Consider the following 19,302-nt stretch of genomic DNA (forward strand, 5'->3'; position numbering starts at 1 on the left):
GTATGGATGTGAGAGTTGGACTGTGAAGAAGGCTGCGTGCCGACGAATTGATGCTTTTGAACTGTGGTGTTGGAGAACTCTTTAGAGTCCCTTGGACTGCAAGGAGATCCAACCAGTCCATTCTGAAGGAGATCACCCCTGGGATTTCTTTGGAGGGAATGATACTGAAGCTGAAACTCCAGTACTTTGGCCACCTCATGCGAAGAGTTGACTCATTGGAAAAGACTCTGATGCTGGGAGGAATTGGGGGCAGGAGGAGAAGAGGACGACAGAGGATGAGATGGCTGGATGGCATCACTGACTCGATGGACGGGAGTCTGAGTGAACTCCGGGAGTTGGTGATGGACAGGGAGGCCTGGCGTGCTGCGACTCATGGGGTCGCAAAGAGTCGGACACGACTGAGCGAGAGAAGTGAACTGAAACGGTTTTCTGGAGAGCGCCACACACAGCCTGCGCACTCAAAGGTGTGTGTCAGAGGAACGAACGCAACATCGTGGAGGTGAAACAGAACGACCCCAGCAGCCCAGGATGAGACCCTGAGCGGAAGGACGGACGGCCGGATAGAGGAGACGCAGGCGGGGAGGCAGCGGAGGCGCAGGACCGCTGGGAAGACGAGGGCGGGAACCCCGGGAGACCCGGCGGAGAGAAAGATTGGGGAACGCCTCCAGCCTCCTGCCCGCGCTCCCTGCCGGCGCGGAGCAGGCGCACTGGCGGCGCTCGCCCGCGTCCCTTCCCCGCCCTCCGCCGTCGCCAAGGCGCAGGCTCGCGTCGGGGCGGGCAGCTCCGCCCGTCTCCGTCGCCCTCCTTCATCTCGGCCTCGCCGTGCCTTCCTGCCCCGGACGGGCCAGGCCCTGGCGGAGGTAACTTCCCGCAGAGTCCCGTTTCGCACGGCCCCAGCCTCCTCCCCTTGCCCTCCGGCCCGCCGCGTCCTCGGGCTCCTCCTCCCCCTCACTCTCTCGAGTCTTGGCGCGCCCGCTGCCTCTCCTGCCCCGCCATCCCCCGCCGCACCCAGCTCCGTACCCTCTACCCCGGCGTCGTTCTCCGGCCGCAGCATCCTCAGCCTCACGGAGGTGCGGGGTCGCCCTCGGCTGCCTGGGAACGAAGTCCGGCTCGGGCTCCACCTCGGCCCGGTGTCCTCCAGCTCCTGCCCGGTCCCCGGTGGGCGCCGCGGTGGCAGCTCGCGGGGGTGGAGGCCCGCGCTGCCCCGCACGGTCCGGTAGGGAATCTCAGAGGGGTCCCTGGGGATGCCTCATGAGAGGTGGTCGTGGGCCAACTCCTGTATGTGACATTGGTGGGGGCTAAGTTGAGCGCCGAGGAATGGACGTGATTTCTTAGGCTCGTCTGTGGTGCAAACCACCGAACAACTTGGATTATTCCTCTGGAAATTGCTTTTGCCAGTGTGTTTTAAATTAAGATACGGGGAGGGGGGTACGGTAAAACTTAACCTATTTCTCCTCCTCACATATTTTGTGTGGTCGAGTTTATCTCTGTCGTCCAGTAACTAATTTGACATGTTTCGTGGTGTTTATTAGTATCCGTCTGTAGGCTTCACAGGTGGCGCTAGTGGTAAAGAACCCGCCTGCCCATGCAGGAGACCTAAGAGACCCAAGTTTGATCCCTGGGTTGGGAAGATCCCCTGGAGGAGAGAATGGCAACCCACTCCAGTATTCTTGCCTGGAAAATCCCATGGACAGAGGAGCCTCCGAGGCTACAGTCCATGGTGTCGCAAAGAGTCAGCCAGGACTGAGCTTCCAAGCACACTCATCTGTAGGTACCATTAGTGATTTTAGTGCCAGTCGGTATACAGCACAAATAACCTTCGCTCTATAACAGGAGGTGATTTTCGGAGCTTTAAGAGACAGAAGGCCATCCATCATCACATTCTAGGGCTCTGTCTTTACTTCTTGAAATGATGAACTAGTTTTTTATCCTTTACTTTTTGCCGCGCAGCATGCAGTGTCTTAGACTCCTCCCCCACCCGCCCCCCTGCCCGCATCATACCCGTGGCCTGTGCAAGACAACCAGCAAAATCAGAAAATCAACATTCATCTGTTACAGTCATCTAATCCTCAGTTTCTCTTTCTATTCAGGTTTTTCCATTTCTCCCATATTGCCCTTTATAGTGCAAACATAAAGTGTACAATTTACTGACTGCATGTAGTTGTCAAGTTTTTCTCTTTGGGACTAGTTTTTCAATCTTTCCCCAACTTTCATAACCTTAAAACTTTTGAACGTTACCGATCAGTTATTTTGTAAAATGTCCCTTGGTTTGGGTTTGCCTGATATTTACTTGTGATTAGATTCAGATTATGTTCCTTTGTACATATGTCATCACAGATGTTTTTCTCCTTTTAACTGTTAAGTGGCAGGTGATTTCCTTTTGTCCCATTCTGATTATTTTCATTGTGATCCTTAGATACAATGGAATCTGCCCAGTTTCTTCATTGTGAAGTTACTCTTTTGTCTTTTGTAATTAATGAGTATTTTATAGGGAGATATTTTGAAACAATGTAAATATACCATTTTGCATCAAATATTCAATTTAATAATTTACTTTTTTATGATTATATGGATTCATGGTTTCCTGTTTTAGTCCATGGATTTTTAAATCCATTACTGTAATTTGTTCTGATGCTCAAAGTGTCCTCAGTTTGTTCTGTGGGATCCCTTTCATTATGGCTTCTGTGTCCTCACTTTGGCTCCAAATCACTGTGTCACATTCCCTCAGTGATCATCCTCCCAAGATTCACTCAAGAATGGACCATTCACCCAAGATTATGTTCCTGTAACCCCAGTAGAGCTCTGACAAACGGGTCATGGCCTCTATTGAAACCATCCCCATACCCAGCATGGAGCCTTGCTGGACATCTTTACATCATATTATTTCAGGGCTTCACTTCTATGTGGTCTAGTTTGGACTTTCTTAGAGCTCAGTGGCTTAGGGTAGTTTGACTGCTTATGTGGTGATTGAAAGCTTCAACAGTAATTATTCCAGGAGTGAGGTAGAAGGTGTGGGGCGGTCTAGGTGGCTCAGAGATAAAGAATCTGCCTGCCAATGCAGGAGATGTAGGAGATGTGGGTTCTGTCCCTGTGTTGGGAAGATCCCCTGAAGAAGGAAATGGTAACCCACTCCAGTATTCTTGCCTGGAAAATCCCAGGCACTATAGTTGGCCAGGCTGTAGAGGTTGCAGAGAGTCAGACACAACTGAGCTAATAAGCGCACACACACACAAGGTAGATGATGTATTGCCTTGTATGAGCTAGTGTTGTGAAATGCATAGCCTCACTTCCATTTTAGTCTTGGTCAAAGTAGTAAAAAACCACCCAATTTCAAGGGATGAGGCATAGACCAGAGCTCTCAGTGAGAGAGAGGAGTGTTAAAGTCATAGTGTAAGAAGAGCGTATGGGGTAGGGGGTATTTTTGTGGTCATCTTTGGAAAGATGAGAAAGTAATCACATAGAAACTATATAGTCAAGATATTCTTCAAGTTTGTGTTTATTTTCATAGTCTGAGGAATAACTTGTCAAAAAAGCAAACACCTTTTGCCTGACTATTCAAGATTAGGTACTGAATAAAGTATCAGCATTTTACCTTAAAAAGAGAGTTAACTTGAGCTAATGAAAAAGTCATTTACTACAACTTTATGAAAACTCTTAAAATCTTCAGTAAATATTATGGGGTCTTATCATTTTTTTTTGTTGTTTTGATTTTTACAGCATCTTGTGACTTTTGACTTAATTGGTCTTTGATATCTTAACAAGCATGGAGATAAGATTAGAAGTTTTGACTTCAACCAGTATCAAGCAGAAAAAACCCTGGCCACGAGTCTCCTGGTTGGGACAGGTAAGTTTTTCTTCAGTTGTACAGTATCAGTTGTAATATGTGTTACACGTGTGCTTTGCCTCTAAGATTGAAGAATGCTGCTGCTGCTAAGTCGCTTCAGTTGTATCAGACTCTGTGCGACCTCATAGACGGCAGCCCACCAGGTTCCCCCGTCCCTGGGATTCTCCAGGCAAGAACACTGGAGTGGGTTGCCATTTCCTTCTCCAGTGCATGAAAGTGAAAAGTGAAAGTGAAATCACTCAGTTGTGTCCGATTCCTAGCGACCCCATGGACTGCAGCCCACCAGGCTCCTCCGTCCATGGGATTTTCCAGGCAAGAGTACTGGAGTGGGGTGCGATTGCCTTCTCCGAAGATTGAAGAATAGCCTTTAAAAAATAAAATAGCATCTGCAGAAGGATCACTTGCCCACTGAACAGGACTTTGTGTATTTGCATGGTAGGAGGCTGGCAGAGGTGGGGAGGGAGCATCAGTCTTTCTGTGGTCTGATCACATTTGTCACCTCTCTCATCACTTTCTTGCTCCTTTTCTCCATCACCTGCTTCATCTTCTTCACCATCCTTTGTTGCTTTGCTGTTGGTGTTCTGGGATGGTGTATCATCCTCACTCTCATCTTCTGGGCTCTCCTGGGAATTCTGGGACACAGTTTCTTCACCCTGCAAGTCCCAGTTTTTGAGATTGCCCAGCCAGAAAACCTCTCTGCCGTTGTTGAAAATGAGCATGGCTTTCGCATCTACAGAGTCTTTTTTGAGCAAGGGCACATGTTTAGGGAGTTTCATGTCCTGGTGAATCTTGGAATACCCACGCAGGTGATGAAGCAGCCTGGAAGGTTTCCAGGAAGCTCAGAACATTTTCTGGATGTTTTCTAAAACTGAAGTCTAGGAGCACATGCTACTGCTTCAGAAATGAGAAGCCATGTCTATTTAAGTAAATAATTTAAAACTTGCCCATACTACTCTTCAGATCGGTGAGCTAACAGCAGATATCTCAGTTTGGGCTAGCAGAATTGGAAGACACTCCTATAATTTTAAAGTTCAAATAAATCTCAGTGTGAGTACTAGGTCATCCTACCTAGTAATCCTAATAAGACATACTTTTAAGATAGAATGAAAACATCTTCAGGGTACATAATTAGCCTTATTGTTGGGACCTCTGATGGTCAGGTGATCAGTAATCTACTTTCCAGTTTAGGGGATGTGGATTCGAGTCCTGGTCGGGGAACTAAGATCCCACTTGCCACTGGGCACCTAAGCCCCCGTGCCACAACTAGAGAAGCCCTTGAGCCACAGTGAAGACCCAGTGCAGCCAATAAATAAATAAAACTGTTTTTTACAAAAGCCCTTATTGTTCATTTTATGGTGTGTAGTACAAATATACCATCTTTCTTAGATGTCACTTTCTTTTCCTTTCTGTGATAACTTACGTAGGTGGCTGAATTAACTTTGGCATCTCTTAAGTTTCCATGTATTTCTTCTCCTAGGAAAATGAAGCTGTTTTTCTTTTGGATGATAAATCCGTAAATGAAATTAATTTGCTCTCAGGAAGGACAAAGAAGAAAATCCCCAGTCTTCAGCCTTTGTTGAAGGATGTTACACTCCTAACAACGTCCAGTAACGGTTGAGTAGTACTGATATTGTCAAAGGGCTAGATTAACTGTGCTTTTAAAAATAATTTTTGGGGTAATATTAAGGAATTTGTTAGACTGTAAGCATTGTGTTTCCGTTTTGAAAACAGATGCCTGGCTGGCTGGGGTACTCACCACAGGGGAGGTTTTCCTCTGGAACAAAGATCAAGATTGTTTGAAAACTATACCAGCAACTGAAAAGCCTAAGGACATGATTAAAGCTGCAGTAGGTGGGAGTTTTTTTGTTTGTTTAAATTGATTTAACTTGATATATAGAAGGAAAAGAAATATACCTCTGCTTTTGTAAATATCTGTATGTATTTCCATGTATATGTAAGTATTTTTTGATGTTGGTTATTTGTAACACTAAGGTTCATCTTGAGGAAGAAAAATCTGGCATACCTAACATACCTGTGATAGAAGTGGGTTCCTAGTATCACACATGAGTACATGATTAAGTGTTAATATTATTTGTACTTCTATTATTAATGCCTTAGTTTTTCTTTCTGAATGGAAACCTCATTTAGGTTCCTTGTTGTCAGAATAGATAAAATTTGTATTTTTTTGCAGGAATTCTGACTTCAGAGGTTTAGTAACTTTGTTGTTGTTTTTTTAGCAAGCTCTTCCAGACTGTACTTGTATGTATCTGGCAATGGGAAAAGAGTTCTGCTTATAACTCCTTCTGGATGCATATTCCTTTGGGAACATTTGGAATTCAAGAATGTTTTATCTTCCAAAAGCCTTTCCTTGGTGGGCCAGTGGTCCCAGATCATGCCTGAAGAAGCAGTTCCTTTGCCTTCCACTGAAGATAAAGAAGCGGTAGTGCATGCTGTTTTTATAAAAAATGAGGTAAATTCCAAATCAGACAGGGTGTTCTTGAAGTGGAGACCTCAGACTCTAAGAGCAGACACTTTCTGGGAAGCTGTTGAGCAGAATGTGTAATGATAGCTGTATATCTCCAGTCATCATTAATTGTAGTAATGGTGAAATTATCGTGGAAAAGGTATTTTTATATTTCTTGGTCCCATTTTAAAAGATTTTATTAAAAGTGGTTTGAACTTTGAGTTTCCTTGGTTTTTCCCTAGTTTTACTTTTCCTTAGTTTTAGAATATAACTAGCTTTATAATAAAAAAAAGAAACTAGAATTGGTGATATTAAGTAGCCCATTCCCAGTAAATAACACATTTATTAACTAAAAGACATGTTAAATAGCTGTGTGATACTCTTTGTATGTGTTGACGCATATGTTTTTACCCACTTTGCTATTGTTAAAAATTGTGTTTTGAACTTCTGTTATTTACCCCATGAATATGCCCTAGTTTAAATAATATGCAACCATAAAAGAAGAGAAAAATAAATATATAAGAATATTCCCAGTTATATAGCCAGAGTAAATGGCAGTGTTTTCTTAAGAGAGTAATTGCACCTTGATTTCCCATTTGAGATATGCTTCTGGCTCAGAAATAAATTTCTTAGTGTTTAGCTTAATGTTAAGCTATATGTTAAGAATAAAAGTATAAGCAGGTTCTTGATATATTTCATTTGTCTTACTTATGAGAAAATGTGGGGCTGTTTTTTTGCTTGTTTTTCTGTTCTTTCATGCATGAGTTTATTTTCTATTTTCCTTGCTGGTTATTTATTTTAAACATAGCAGTGTGTACATGTTAATCCCAAACTCCCTAACTATCCCATCATTCTTCCCCCTGGTAACCATAAATTCATTCTCTAAGTCTGTGAATCTGTTTTATGAACAAGTTCATTTGTATCACTTTTTTTTAGATTCCGCATAAAAACGATATCATACGATATTCCTCTTTCTCTGACTTCACTCAGTATGACAGTTTCTAGATCCTCTTGATTTATTTTCAGATTTATTATATACTAAAGTATATGAAATTTATCTACAGTTATTTGGAGACTGCTGCTTGTGTTCATTTACTTTCTATTCCGGGGAATGCCTGAAGTTAACATTTCTAGCAATTCGGTGGCATGAAAATGTATTTACACCTGTAAGGTGAGGTAAATGTTTCCTTCTTTCTTGTTTTCTATCTTTTTTTTTTGACCATTCTGAACAGCACATGGAATCTTCTTAGTTCCCCCACAGGGAATTGAACCCACAGTCCCTGCATTGCAAGTGCAGAGTCGTAACCACTGGACTGCCAGGGAAGTTCTTCTGTCCCTTTTGAAACATTATTATAATATCTTTTGGCCCATAAATACATAATAAGATCAGTAAATGAAATGTGAACATTGACCTCTGAGACTTTACAAATCGTTTGTCCCTATAAGTATTGTTCTGTTTCTTTACTTTTCATTTTACTTGTTTATTACAGAAAGTTTTTCTTGTTTTTATTTTGTTTTCCTTCTTGGAATTGAGAACACATAAAAGGTAAGGCTGGCTATGGTCTTATCTTAAGACTATAAAAAACTCCTTTGAAAACTAATTCAGTTGAATTTTGAAAAGGAAGTAACTTACTTGAATTTACTACCATACCTTTTAAATTCTCTTGTTTTTTTTTAATTAAAAGTTTTATTTATTTTAAAAAGCCCAATGAAATAGAATGCATTTAAAAGCATATAATGACTTAAGATTTACTAAAATAGATTTTTTTTTCTGTTTATTTTCTTATGCTAGCAGTACTTTATTCAGGTGTAATTTATATAAAGTCAAATGAACAAATCTTAAATGTACAACTAGGTGTTGGTGGTTTAGTTGCTAAATTGTGTCTGACTCTTTTGAACCCATGGACAGTAGCCTGCCTGGCTCCTCTGTCCATGGGATCCTCTAGGCAAGAATACTGGAGAGGGTTGATATTCCCTTCTCCAGGGGATCTTCCTGACCCAAGAATTGAACCTGGTTCTCCTGCATTGCAGGCATATTCTTTACCGACTGAGCTATGAGGGAAGCCCAGAAATATTTGTAATAATGTAGAAATATGTGTATTTAAACTTTTAGTGGATGCACATGTGTTTGGGGTTGGCGTAGGACATGCCATTAATATAAAACTCTGATATGGACCTACCTTGTTTAGTTAGCAGTTGCTCTTTTGTGCCCTGGATAAAACTTGTGAGCAGTTGCTAAGAGACCCCAAATATATATGCATATGAAGGAATTTAGCTGGACCCATCAAATTTCTGTAATGAAATATGTATTAGTATGAAAGTTACTATACTTCCTGTTTTCAATTATTTCATTCCTTTCTTAGATCACTGTCATATCATGTTCAGTGGGCTCAGCAGGATTGCCTTCTGTGCAGTCTGATCCCTAAATGTGAGTCAGTGAAGTCAAGGGGAGCTCTGATTTCTGCATTTTCAAGAGATGGACTTACCCTGGCAGTAACGCTTAATCAGAAAGACCCAAAGGTCAGTAAATGTGATCTCTCTTGGGAGTAAGCTGTAAAAGAGAGAGTATAGTTCAGTTTAGAGATTTTTTCCCCCCCTTGAATATGTTTGTTTTTTTTTTAATACTACTTTATGTTCTTTACATTGGTATTTTCTGATCTAACTTGACTTTGTAAATTGGTAACATTATTTACATTAGGTGCCATAATTCTCAAAATTTGACCTTCAGAAGCAAAAAGAGGATAATGGAAAAGGAAGAAAGAGGGGCAAAGTGGTGACTGATATTCTTAAAATGTAGTGTGAAAGGGAAAAGAGTTACGGATGGTTGGTATTGTCTTGCCAGTTGGGAAAGACAAGATAGTTTGTTGATAGATCTCTAGGTCTTCAGAAATATAAGTAAAATGATTTTAATTGTTTTGTTGTCTTTTTTTTCTCTTTCTAGGCAACTCAGGTGTTATTTATAAACACACTGAATTTTGTTACTCTCTATGGTAGCCTTAAAGGATGTAGTAATAAGAATCCTGTGGTTCCAGCTACTCTTGTCAGGTAAGGATTTGTTTTTATTTCTAAATAGTGTTTTTCTTTTACTTTTTTAATAGTTTAATAAGTTTAAGGCTCTGATAAGTAGTGTCTAAATAGATATTTTCACAACAAATATTCTTAAAAAGAATTCTTTAAGAGATGGGAAATTCTTCAAGAGATGGGAATACCAGACCACCTTACCTGTCTCCTGAGAAACCTGTATGCAGGTCAAAAAGCAACAGTTAGAACTGGACATGGAACAATGGACTGGTTCAAAATTGGGAAAGGAGTACATCAAGGCTGTATATTGTCACCTTGCTTATTTAACTCACATGCAGAGTACATGCGAAATACCAGGCTGAATGAAGCATAAGTTAGAATCAAGATTACAGAGAGAAATATGAATAACCTCAAATATGCAGATGACACCACCCTTATGGCAGAAAGCAAAGAGGAACTAAAGAGCCTCTTGATGAAAGTGAAAGAGGAGAGTGAAAAAGCTGGCTGAAAACTCAATGTTCAAAAAACTAAGATCATGGTATCTGGTCCCATGACTTCATGGCAAATTGATGGAGAAACAATGGAAACAGTGACACACTGTTTTCTTGGACTCCAAAATCACTGCAGATGGTGACTGCAGCCGTGAAATCTACCTACTCCTTGGAAGAAAAACTATGACCAACCTAGACAGCATATTAAAAAGCAGCAACTTTACTTTGCTGACAAAAGTCCATATAGTCAAAGCTATGGTTTTTCCAGTAGTCATGTATGGATGTGAGAATTGGAACATAAAGAAGGCTGAGCGCCGAAGAATTGATGCTTTTAAACTGTGATGTTGGAGTCCCTTGTACAGCAAGGACATTAAACCAGTCAATCCTAAAGGAAATCAATCTTGAGTATTCATTGAAAGGACTGATACAGAAGCTCCAATACTTTGGCCATGTGATACAAAGACTTGACTCATTAGAAAAGACCCTGATGCCAGGAAAGATTGAAGGCAGGAGGAGAAGGGGTTGACAGAGGATGAGATGGTTGGATGGCATCACTGACTGAATGGACATGAGTTTGAGCAAAATCCGGGAATGGTGAAGGACAGGGAAGCCTGGCGTGCTGCAGTCCATGGGGTTGCAAAGAGTTGGACATGACTGAGAGACAACAACAACAAATAGATATTTAGATAGATAATGCAGCTTTTACCATTTGTGCTTGATAGACTTTAAAGTTTGTTTTATATGTTGGACACAACTGAGCAATTTCACTTTCCCCTAGAGAAGGAAATGGCGACCCATTCCAGTATTCTTGCCTGGAAAATCCCACGGACAAGGGAGCCTGGCAGGCTACTATCCATGGATTCACAAAGAGTCAGACACCACTGAGCAACTTCACTTTATATAAGGAAAGCCTTCAGTCCTTTCAGGAAGGGTCTGATAGGGTGGAAGATACTTGAACACATTTTCTTTTCTCTTTTATTTCTTTCTATGTTTTCTTAGGAAGAGTAGGATTATGATTAGGTAGAGAAATACTGGACTTAGACTGAAATGAAGAATCCTGGGTTGGGAAGATCATTTTATATACTCAGGCTGGGGTGTTTTTAGCCTTTTAAACAAAGTTGGCATTCTCTGCATATGGGTGGACAGCACCGTAAGTGGTGATTTTGGATGGCAAGGGACCTATGCAGGATTATAGGGTAGGAAGATTTCCTCTTCCTCTTGGATTCTTCTAATTTCCTTTTCTGAACACTTCTCTGCTGTTCTCTGACTTTTCAGAGTTTTCAGGTTCATCCAGCCGTACATTTTTATTTTCTTTCTCTTCCCCAAATTTCCTTTCTGGTCTCAATTCAGTGGTCTGTTTGACTTAGGGTGTCCATCATTTAAATGAGAAGGAGCTATTTTCTGTCCCCATGAAAGAAATATTAATATTTCAGACAGTTAAGGAGTGGTAAAGATGGCTTTGGCAAGAGGGAATCTGCTCTTGAGTGGAGCCCTGGCAGGCTCCTGAGAGACAGGCATGGTATTGACCTTCAGAATCTACTGGTAGATGTTAGTAATGGATATCACTAGGATTAGAAGTTGTTCTGACTATAATGTAAGTGAATTAAAAGCTTTACATTTTTAGGTAGTATTTTCATCTTATGATTTGTTTATGAATGTAAGTAAATTTCTGCTTGGTATGTTGTATGAACTAGATGCTTAACTTATAGGCAAAGTACATCATGAGAAATGCTGGGCTGGAAGAAGCACAAGCTGGAATCAAGATAGCCGGGAGAAATATCAGTAACCTCAGATATGCAGATGACACCACCCTTATGGCAGAAAGTGAAGAGGAACTAAAAAGCCTCTTGATGAAAGTGAAAGTGAAGAGTGAAAAAGTTGGCTTAAAGCTCAACGTTCAGAAAACTAAGATCATGGCATCTGGTCCCATCACTTCATGGGAAATAGATGGGGAAACAGTGGAAACAGTGTCAGACTTTTGTTTTTTGGGGGCTCTAAAATCACTGCAGATGGTGATTGCAGCCATGAAATTAAAAGACCCTTACTCCTTGGAAGAAAAGTTATGACCAACCTAGATAGCATATTCAAAAGCAGAGACATTACTTTGCCAACAAAGGTCCGTCTAGTCAAGGCTATGGTTTTTCCAGTGGTCATATATGGATGTGAGAGTTGGACTGTGAAGAAAGCTGAGTGCCGAAGAATTGATGCTTTTGAACTAGGGTTTTGGAGAAGACTCTTGAGAGTCCCTTGGACTGCAAGGAGATCCAATCAGTCCATTCTAAGGGAGATTGGTCCTGGGTGTTCTTTGGAAGGAATGATGCTGAAGCTGAAACTCCAGTACTTTGGCCACCTCATGCGAAGAGCTGAATCATTGGAAAAGACTCTGATGCTGGGAGGGATTGGGGGCAGGAGGAAAAGGGGACAACAGAGGATGAGATGGTTGGATGGCATCACTGACTCAATGGACGTGAGTTTGAGTGAACTCCGGGAGTTGGTGATGGACAGGGAGGCCTGGAATGCTGCAGTTCATGGGATCGCAAAGAGTCGGACACGACTGAACTACTGAACTGATGAACTAGATGTTTATGAGCAAACTCCTTTCTTCTTACTTATTTCTTGGGAAGTAAGATACACAAAATGTATGTGACATTTGCCTACTATTCATTCTTTTGCCCTTATTTTTTGAAGTATCTCACCCCTTCTTGGCCATTATAAATTGTTAGAGACATTGTAGAGGGTCCTTTCTAAACATCTTGTTTTGCTTTTTCTAGGTCATACTGGGTAGGTGATGTCAGCTGGACTCACGATAGTCTTCTTCTGGCTTGTGTGTTAAAACGTGGCTCCCTGGTTTTACTGACCTGCCACGGTGAATTGCTAACGTTAATTACATTTGGCTGCTCTATAGAATTTGGGCCAGCAGAATTTATTCCTCTTCACCCACTAATAACATATAGGTGAGATATTTGAATCATTTAATTTATTTACAGAAGTTTTTCTCTTTTGGTATTACTTTACTGTGTATTTTTTTAAAATATAATTTCATGTTTCAAACATCCTTTCTTTGAGTCTGTCATCTCAATATCTGTTTATTTATAGTTTTCTTCTATTTCTTTTTGTTGCTTAATCCTGGTGAAAATTTGACAATGTGACTATGTAAGTATATGTTATTTAAATATTTAACAGCATTAAAAATGTAACTTTGATATAAAAATTAATAAAAATGTGATGTCTTTTATTGTTTAAAAGCAGAGCACTTAGATAAAAATTAACTTGGCATGTGGCTGTATCTGGCTTCCCAGGTGGTTCTAGTGGTAAAGAACCCAGCTGCCAGTGCAGGAATGTAGGAGACATGGATTTGATCCCTGGGTCAGGAAGATCCCCTGGAGGAGGGCATGGCAACCCACTCCAGTATTCTTGACTGGAGGATCCCATGGACAGAGGAGCCTGGCGGGCTACAGTCCATGGGGTCACAGAGAGTCAGACTTGACTGAAGCGACTGAGCACCCATGGATGTATCTACTTTTTTCCCAAAGGGAAAAAAGGGGAAAGTTGTTGGAAATGGATAGTAGACTTTAGAATTCAGCCATATTTAAATTTTAAATTGTGAGATCACGTAGCAGTTTGGCTTTGGAGTCAGATCAAGAATCAAATCTTGGTTCTTCTACTTATTGGTTGTGTGAGTTTGGGTAAGTTACTCTTTGAGCCTCATTTTCTTCTACTGTGAAATGAAGATGGCAGTAATTGTCTCTTAGACTTGAAGGAATGAAGCAAGATAATAAATAATTTTAAATTGCTTTAGCACAGTTCTGGCATAACGTAAGAGCTCAGTAAATATTTGTTTTTATTGATGTTGGGTAGACACATAAGATAGCTGTTTACAAAATAAAAAATTGGAAAAGGTCTTTGAAATTAATCCATTACCTTTGCTTTACAGAAGGAAAACTGAGAAGGGATGTGTCCTTGATTATATTTAACAAAAATTTTACCTTATTTCTAGCAATAGATAATTATGATGGGAAAACCTGTCACTTCCTGCAGTGAAAGTGTTTTTCCTTATTATGGTCTGATTCCTAATTGACTTAAATTTTCCTCACATTTTCCTTAAAAATTAGTATTTAGGATCTTTCAGAATGGATTTTTTTTTCTGATTACAAAAGTAATACATATTCATTATTTTTAAAAACTTAATCAAATGTCACAAAACTAAATACTATCGAAAGTGAAAGACTTGTAATCCTATTCCTTAGAGATAACAATTATTAGCATTTTAGTGTGTTGTCCTCTTAATTTGAAAATTTTGTATAACATGTGCAATAACAGTATTAATTTATTTTTTAAAGCAAAATAAATTATATGATATATGCTGTTTACTGTTTTGCTTTTTTGATTTGACAGTATGTCTTATACATCTTTCCATGGAGTCACTTTTTAATGGTTTTATAAATTTTGTAGACTGTACTAAAACCAACCTTCTGTTGTGGGCCATTTGGTTCATATAATCTGCAGTTAATTATTTTCCTAACCAGAAAAAAATATATTTTGGTTCTCTGTTCTCTTTATACTTATAAAGCCCCAAAGTTAATAATTAATGATACTAAGTATATACTTATAAAGCCCCAAAGTTAATAATTAGTGATGTTAAGTAATCAGTTGATATTAAGTATTCAGAATTAGGTATACCACTATAACAACAAATAACTACATTTATATGGAAACTCAGTCAAATTTAACCTTAAGCTGATAAAATTTTACTCATCACCATCCTCTCCAAATGTTTCTTAATAACAAGAATACTCACAGCTCCTATTTATATTCTTACAAGGATATGTAAGTATATGATAAGAAAGAAAGTTAACAGCTAAACTGTCTTTAATAGTAAAAATAACTGCCTCAGTTTTTTTCAAAAAGAGATATAAAACTGGATTACAAGCAATATTACAGACAATAGAGTAATGTCACAATTCTGGGAAAATTAAAAAAAACCCCACCAACCTCTGTATTATTTAATTACTTATGTTTTCCTCACAGATTTGTGCACATTTAATATTTTTCTGTTTAATTTGCTTGCTTTTTCATCATTCTGAAATGGTTGTGTTTTTTTTTTCCTTTGGAATAATGTAATTGTTTTTTTAAAAGATTTTCCTCTCACTAATTCTTGAATTTTGATGTTTGTTTGCTAGACCGCAGCAGTTTACACTTCAAGATTCAAATAATTCTGTAGATTCATCAGCTTCAGATAGTGACCCTATGAGACAGAGATTCTCTATAAAAGCACACTCACGATTACCCTACCTCATTATTTCTGATGGATACATGGTCACAACCCTTCGATTTCTTGATAATCTGTCTCCATCAGTGCTCATGAGATCCCTTCTACTTGATTCAACGCAGAGGCTTGAGAAAACATACAAAAGTGTGATACTGTGTAAGGTATGGTGCTTTTTGGTACCATCAATAAAAGCTGGCTTCTCAGTCTTTTTTTTTTTAATTTATTTATTTTTAATTGAAGGATAATTGCTTTTCAGTATTGTGTTGTTTCCTACTGAATGTCAACATTCTCGGTCTTTTTAAATTTAAAACTGTACTGACAGTGGTGTCCTTGGATTGCATACACTTGTCTGTAGAAGTTATAATTGTAGTACAGTTATGGATAAAGCTTCCATGGTGGCTCAGAGGGTAAAGCGTCTGCCTACAACGCGGGAGACGCAGGTTCAATCCCTGGGTCGGGAAGATCCCCTGGGGAAGGGAATAGCAACCCACTCCAGTACTCTTGCCTGGAAAATCCCATGGACTGAGAAGTCTGGGAGGCTACAGTCCATGGGGTTGAAAACAGTTGGACACGACTGAGCAACTTCACTTCACTATGGATAAAACTTTGCTCTTGGAAATCTTCTTTTTCTATAGCCAAAAGGCAAAGGTCTGAACTTGCGATCACTGAATTCCCTAAGATCTAGCTTGTTAAAGCACCAAAGAAATGAAAATGTAGCTGATTCTACTGTTCCCAAATTCTTGCAAGCAGAAGAAACATTGAAGTTAAATGAAGAAACAGCAGATCTGCAGGTACTTGTTAGCAATGTTTTATTTATTTTGAACAGTTATGTACTGATTTTATTCCAAGAAACAAATTTTGTTTTCCTGTTATTAAAGAGAAGAGAAATTTGATAGCACTAAACTGATTCTACTTGTAAGGAATTAAACTATATTAATATTAATAATAATTTTTTCTCTCTCATGTTTTAGGATTTTGAAGCAGAAGAAACTGATGATGGCAGATGTTTTCCAAACAACTTATTCTCTTTTTGGAACCAAAAAAATGATCTGTTATTTAGTAGTGTTGAGGAGGGAAGATTGGAATTTGCTTCTATGTTTGATACAATACATGCAAAAGATAATACTGAGGAGACAGATAAAACTGTTATAGAACTGCACTCTGTCCAGAAAAATCTCCTTGCAGCATGGACTATAGGAATTTCAAAAAATGTGGCAGAAAAAAATTTAATGTTAAACTACACAGTAGTTTGTATCACTCATTTTTTGTATATTCTTCAGTTTATAAAATGTCCTTTTCCCAAACTTGATCTTTTTTTAAGCAAGAGCTCAAAACATAATACATGGGTACTTTGTATCTTTCAACTTTTTCATCAGTGTTTATCAATCCAGTATTGGGATATGAGATACAAGCAAGATGTAGGACATTTGGTGAAGCTGACTTCAAATACTATAAAGCTTTTGCTAACACAGCAACAACAGGATCAGTTATTCTCAGAGAAGCTTTTAGCCTGTTTTCATTTACTCAGAATGGTAGCTGATCATTTAAATGGTGTGTACAGTCTTCAGCCTGAAGTTATTTCAGCATCAGCTGATGGAAGTAGAAGAGCAAAGCAAGACTCATTGGTGTTACCCATTTTTCAAATGTTTCAAGACAGTGAATCTTGGGAAAACTGGTCTTGGAACTCATCTTTCAAGATTCATCCTCAAGTATTAAATTTTGTGCAACAGCCAGGACACAGGTACAATGACTTCACTGTTAGGAGACCATCAGCACTGTAGATTCTTCAAAATTGAGATATAATTCCCATACTGTAAAATTCATTATTTTAAAGGCTACAATTCAGTCATTTCTATTATAGTCACAAGGTTGTAGAACGAGTAGCACAAATTCCAGAATATTTTTATCACTCCCAAAAGAAATCTTGTACTGTTAGTTCTCAGCATCATAGATTTTATGTTATTTAAAAGTATTTTAGGATTTATGCCAAACATTTTTCAGCACACATTATTTTATTAGTCATGGGCAATCATGATACTGTTGAAAGATTTTGATTTAAATAAGCACCATAGAAAAAATGACCTCAGGTATCTAAAGCATTTATGAAAGTTTAAAAAATGTGCATTTTTTTTGACTTTTTGCTATCTTTGAACCTGATCAGTTGTGTGCATATTATTACCTCAGGGAAGAATACATGGAGAGAAAAAGACTAATGAGGAGGCTATATTCATTAGCTATACTCTTAGTAAAGGCTAAAAAAAGGCTATACTCATTCTTATCCCTAGTCTGAAATTTGATTTTTATGATTACCTCATTCTGTGTGCAGATTGATTGTTCTCTGGAGAATATTGTACAGAAAGACTTTATGGTATCAAATGCAATTAAGTCAAAGAGCTCCTGAAGATGGCGTGCAGTTAACTGAAAAGATGACACGTGAAATGTCAGCTGTCAAGTCCCTGTTATGCCATATACAGGCTGAACTGCAGACTGCTGGAGTTCGCTTGAACCAGACCTTAGAACTTAAATCTATCAATGGTCAGTATCTTATAAACAATTTCTAACCCCAGGCGTAAGCGATAGTAGGTTGTTGGGCTTTGAGTTTATTGATTGGTTGTAATTATTTGTTTTTTTCAAAATAATTTCTGGCTGTACTATATCCACTAAATTTTAAAACAAGTAAATTTTCATAAAGTAATTTAATTAACCAGGACTAACTGTTGGTTAAAAATTTTGTAGGGGAAGAGTGTTTCCTATTAGGATCATATGAAAAATCTGTTCAAATATGGAAGAAAGCTCTACAAGAAACCTGTGAGAAAGGTAGGGGGTGTTAAAATATTACTTGCCATGATGTTCATGGGACCATATTTTAGCATGCTGCTCTTCTTAAAAATAATTTCAGATTTCCGAGAACTGACAATTTCTTAATGCCTAAATAAAATACATACTGTAGGTACCTTGTCTGTTAGAAATAGTTATTTAAAATTATTCTTAGTCTTGGAATTTGTAGCACCAAGAAATTTTTATCCTATCTGTAGATAAGACTCCTCTGTCCTTTTTTTGGTTAGTGATGGAACCTGTGATTGATTGGTAATGGGTAAAAAAGAGACTTAAATCCTAAATTTAAAAAAAATGTTATTTAGTGGTACCCCACTCCAGTACTCTTGCCTGGAAAATCCCATGGGCGGAGGAGCCTGGTGAGCCGCAGTCCATGGGGTCGCTAAGAGTTGGACAAGACTCAGCGACTTCACTTTCACTTTTCACTTTCATTCATTGGAGAAGGAAATGGCAACCCACTCCAGTGTTCTTGCCTGGAGAATCCCAGGGACGGGGGAGCCTGGTGGGCTGCCGTCTCTGGGGTCGCACAGAGTTGGACATGACTGAAGTGACTTAGCAGCAGCAGCAGCAGCATCTACAAGAGAAACTATGAGTCAAATAAGGTTCTATTACCAACTTATAGAAACTTTGAGCTAAGGCTCTCTGCCCTTAAGTAATTCAACTTTAAGAATTTCCTGTGAGTTAGACTTACTATGGGGCTACATGGAGTTTTTGATGAGACAGTAGGGATGTGGATTCTAGAAACTGGTGATAGCTTTTATGATATAGGGCTGAGGGTATAAGATGATAGAGGTTTTCAGCCAGTGGCTGTGAAGCTAACCTTGACTTCCACTACTGGTCAGGTTTAGCTAATTATTAAATTTATTTTCTGGCTGCTGTGGCTATGTATTGAGGGCCTGCTATGTGTGTTAGACAATAAGAATAACTGAAATAAACAAGTTTACCCTCAAATTGCCCATAGTGTGGAGGATAGATTGCATGAACAACTGGCATGTTTCTCATTATGCTTTATGGTATTTGTTGGGAGAGGGCATGGTCTGAACTGGAGTGCAAACATCAATCTGGAGAAAACCTGGAGGAACAGACATGTAAAACTGAGTGAAAATTGTTCAGGTGAAGGAGTGGAAATGGTGTAACATAGGATATAGCACTCTAGAAGCAAGAAGACATGAGAAACTATGGCAGTTTGGTAAATTGCGAGTAGTTGACCAGGTTATTTGAAACATATATGTAATATTGAGGATAGGGTGGTGAGCGCTGAAGTGAGAGGAGAGAATAGATGATAAGGGAAGATACTATGCAGTGCCATGGGATTAAGGTTTTATCCTGAAGATAGTGGGATCTGTTAAGATACAGAAAGAGTACTTTTCAAATAAGA

At 39.1% G+C, this 19,302-nt stretch overlaps 1 protein-coding gene across 7 annotated transcripts in view; it reads left to right on the plus strand.

The window, feature by feature from the left end:
• Positions 1-759: 759 nt before the first annotated feature.
• The window catches only part of LOC104998547 (chromosome unknown open reading frame, human C5orf42), a 107,714-nt gene continuing 89,171 nt past the window's right edge, over positions 760-19,302 (plus strand). For 6 of the 7 annotated variants that reach the window (XM_010853763.1, XM_010853765.1, XM_010853766.1 and 3 more), the window contains exons 1-14: positions 760-860; positions 3,718-3,844; positions 5,322-5,457; positions 5,576-5,695; positions 6,082-6,314; positions 7,373-7,479; positions 8,672-8,828; positions 9,250-9,353; positions 12,592-12,774; positions 15,001-15,250; positions 15,725-15,880; positions 16,061-16,830; positions 17,416-17,624; positions 17,826-17,906. In XM_010853763.1, the coding sequence (XP_010852065.1) occupies positions 3,764-3,844; positions 5,322-5,457; positions 5,576-5,695; positions 6,082-6,314; positions 7,373-7,479; positions 8,672-8,828; positions 9,250-9,353; positions 12,592-12,774; positions 15,001-15,250; positions 15,725-15,880; positions 16,061-16,830; positions 17,416-17,624; positions 17,826-17,906 (2,587 nt within the window). In that variant the 5' untranslated portion in view covers positions 760-860; positions 3,718-3,763. Of the gene's footprint in view, positions 861-1,680; positions 1,768-3,717; positions 3,845-5,321; positions 5,458-5,575; positions 5,696-6,081; positions 6,315-7,372; positions 7,480-8,671; positions 8,829-9,249; positions 9,354-12,591; positions 12,775-15,000; positions 15,251-15,724; positions 15,881-16,060; positions 16,831-17,415; positions 17,625-17,825; positions 17,907-19,302 lie in introns of those variants that run through there. The other variant, XM_010853764.1, reaches the window with a different exon arrangement.

This window comes from Bison bison, unplaced genomic scaffold, assembly GCF_000754665.1.
Source record: "Bison bison bison isolate TAMUID 2011002044 unplaced genomic scaffold, Bison_UMD1.0 scf7180017864331, whole genome shotgun sequence".
NCBI classification, from domain to species: Eukaryota; Metazoa; Chordata; class Mammalia; order Artiodactyla; family Bovidae; genus Bison; species Bison bison.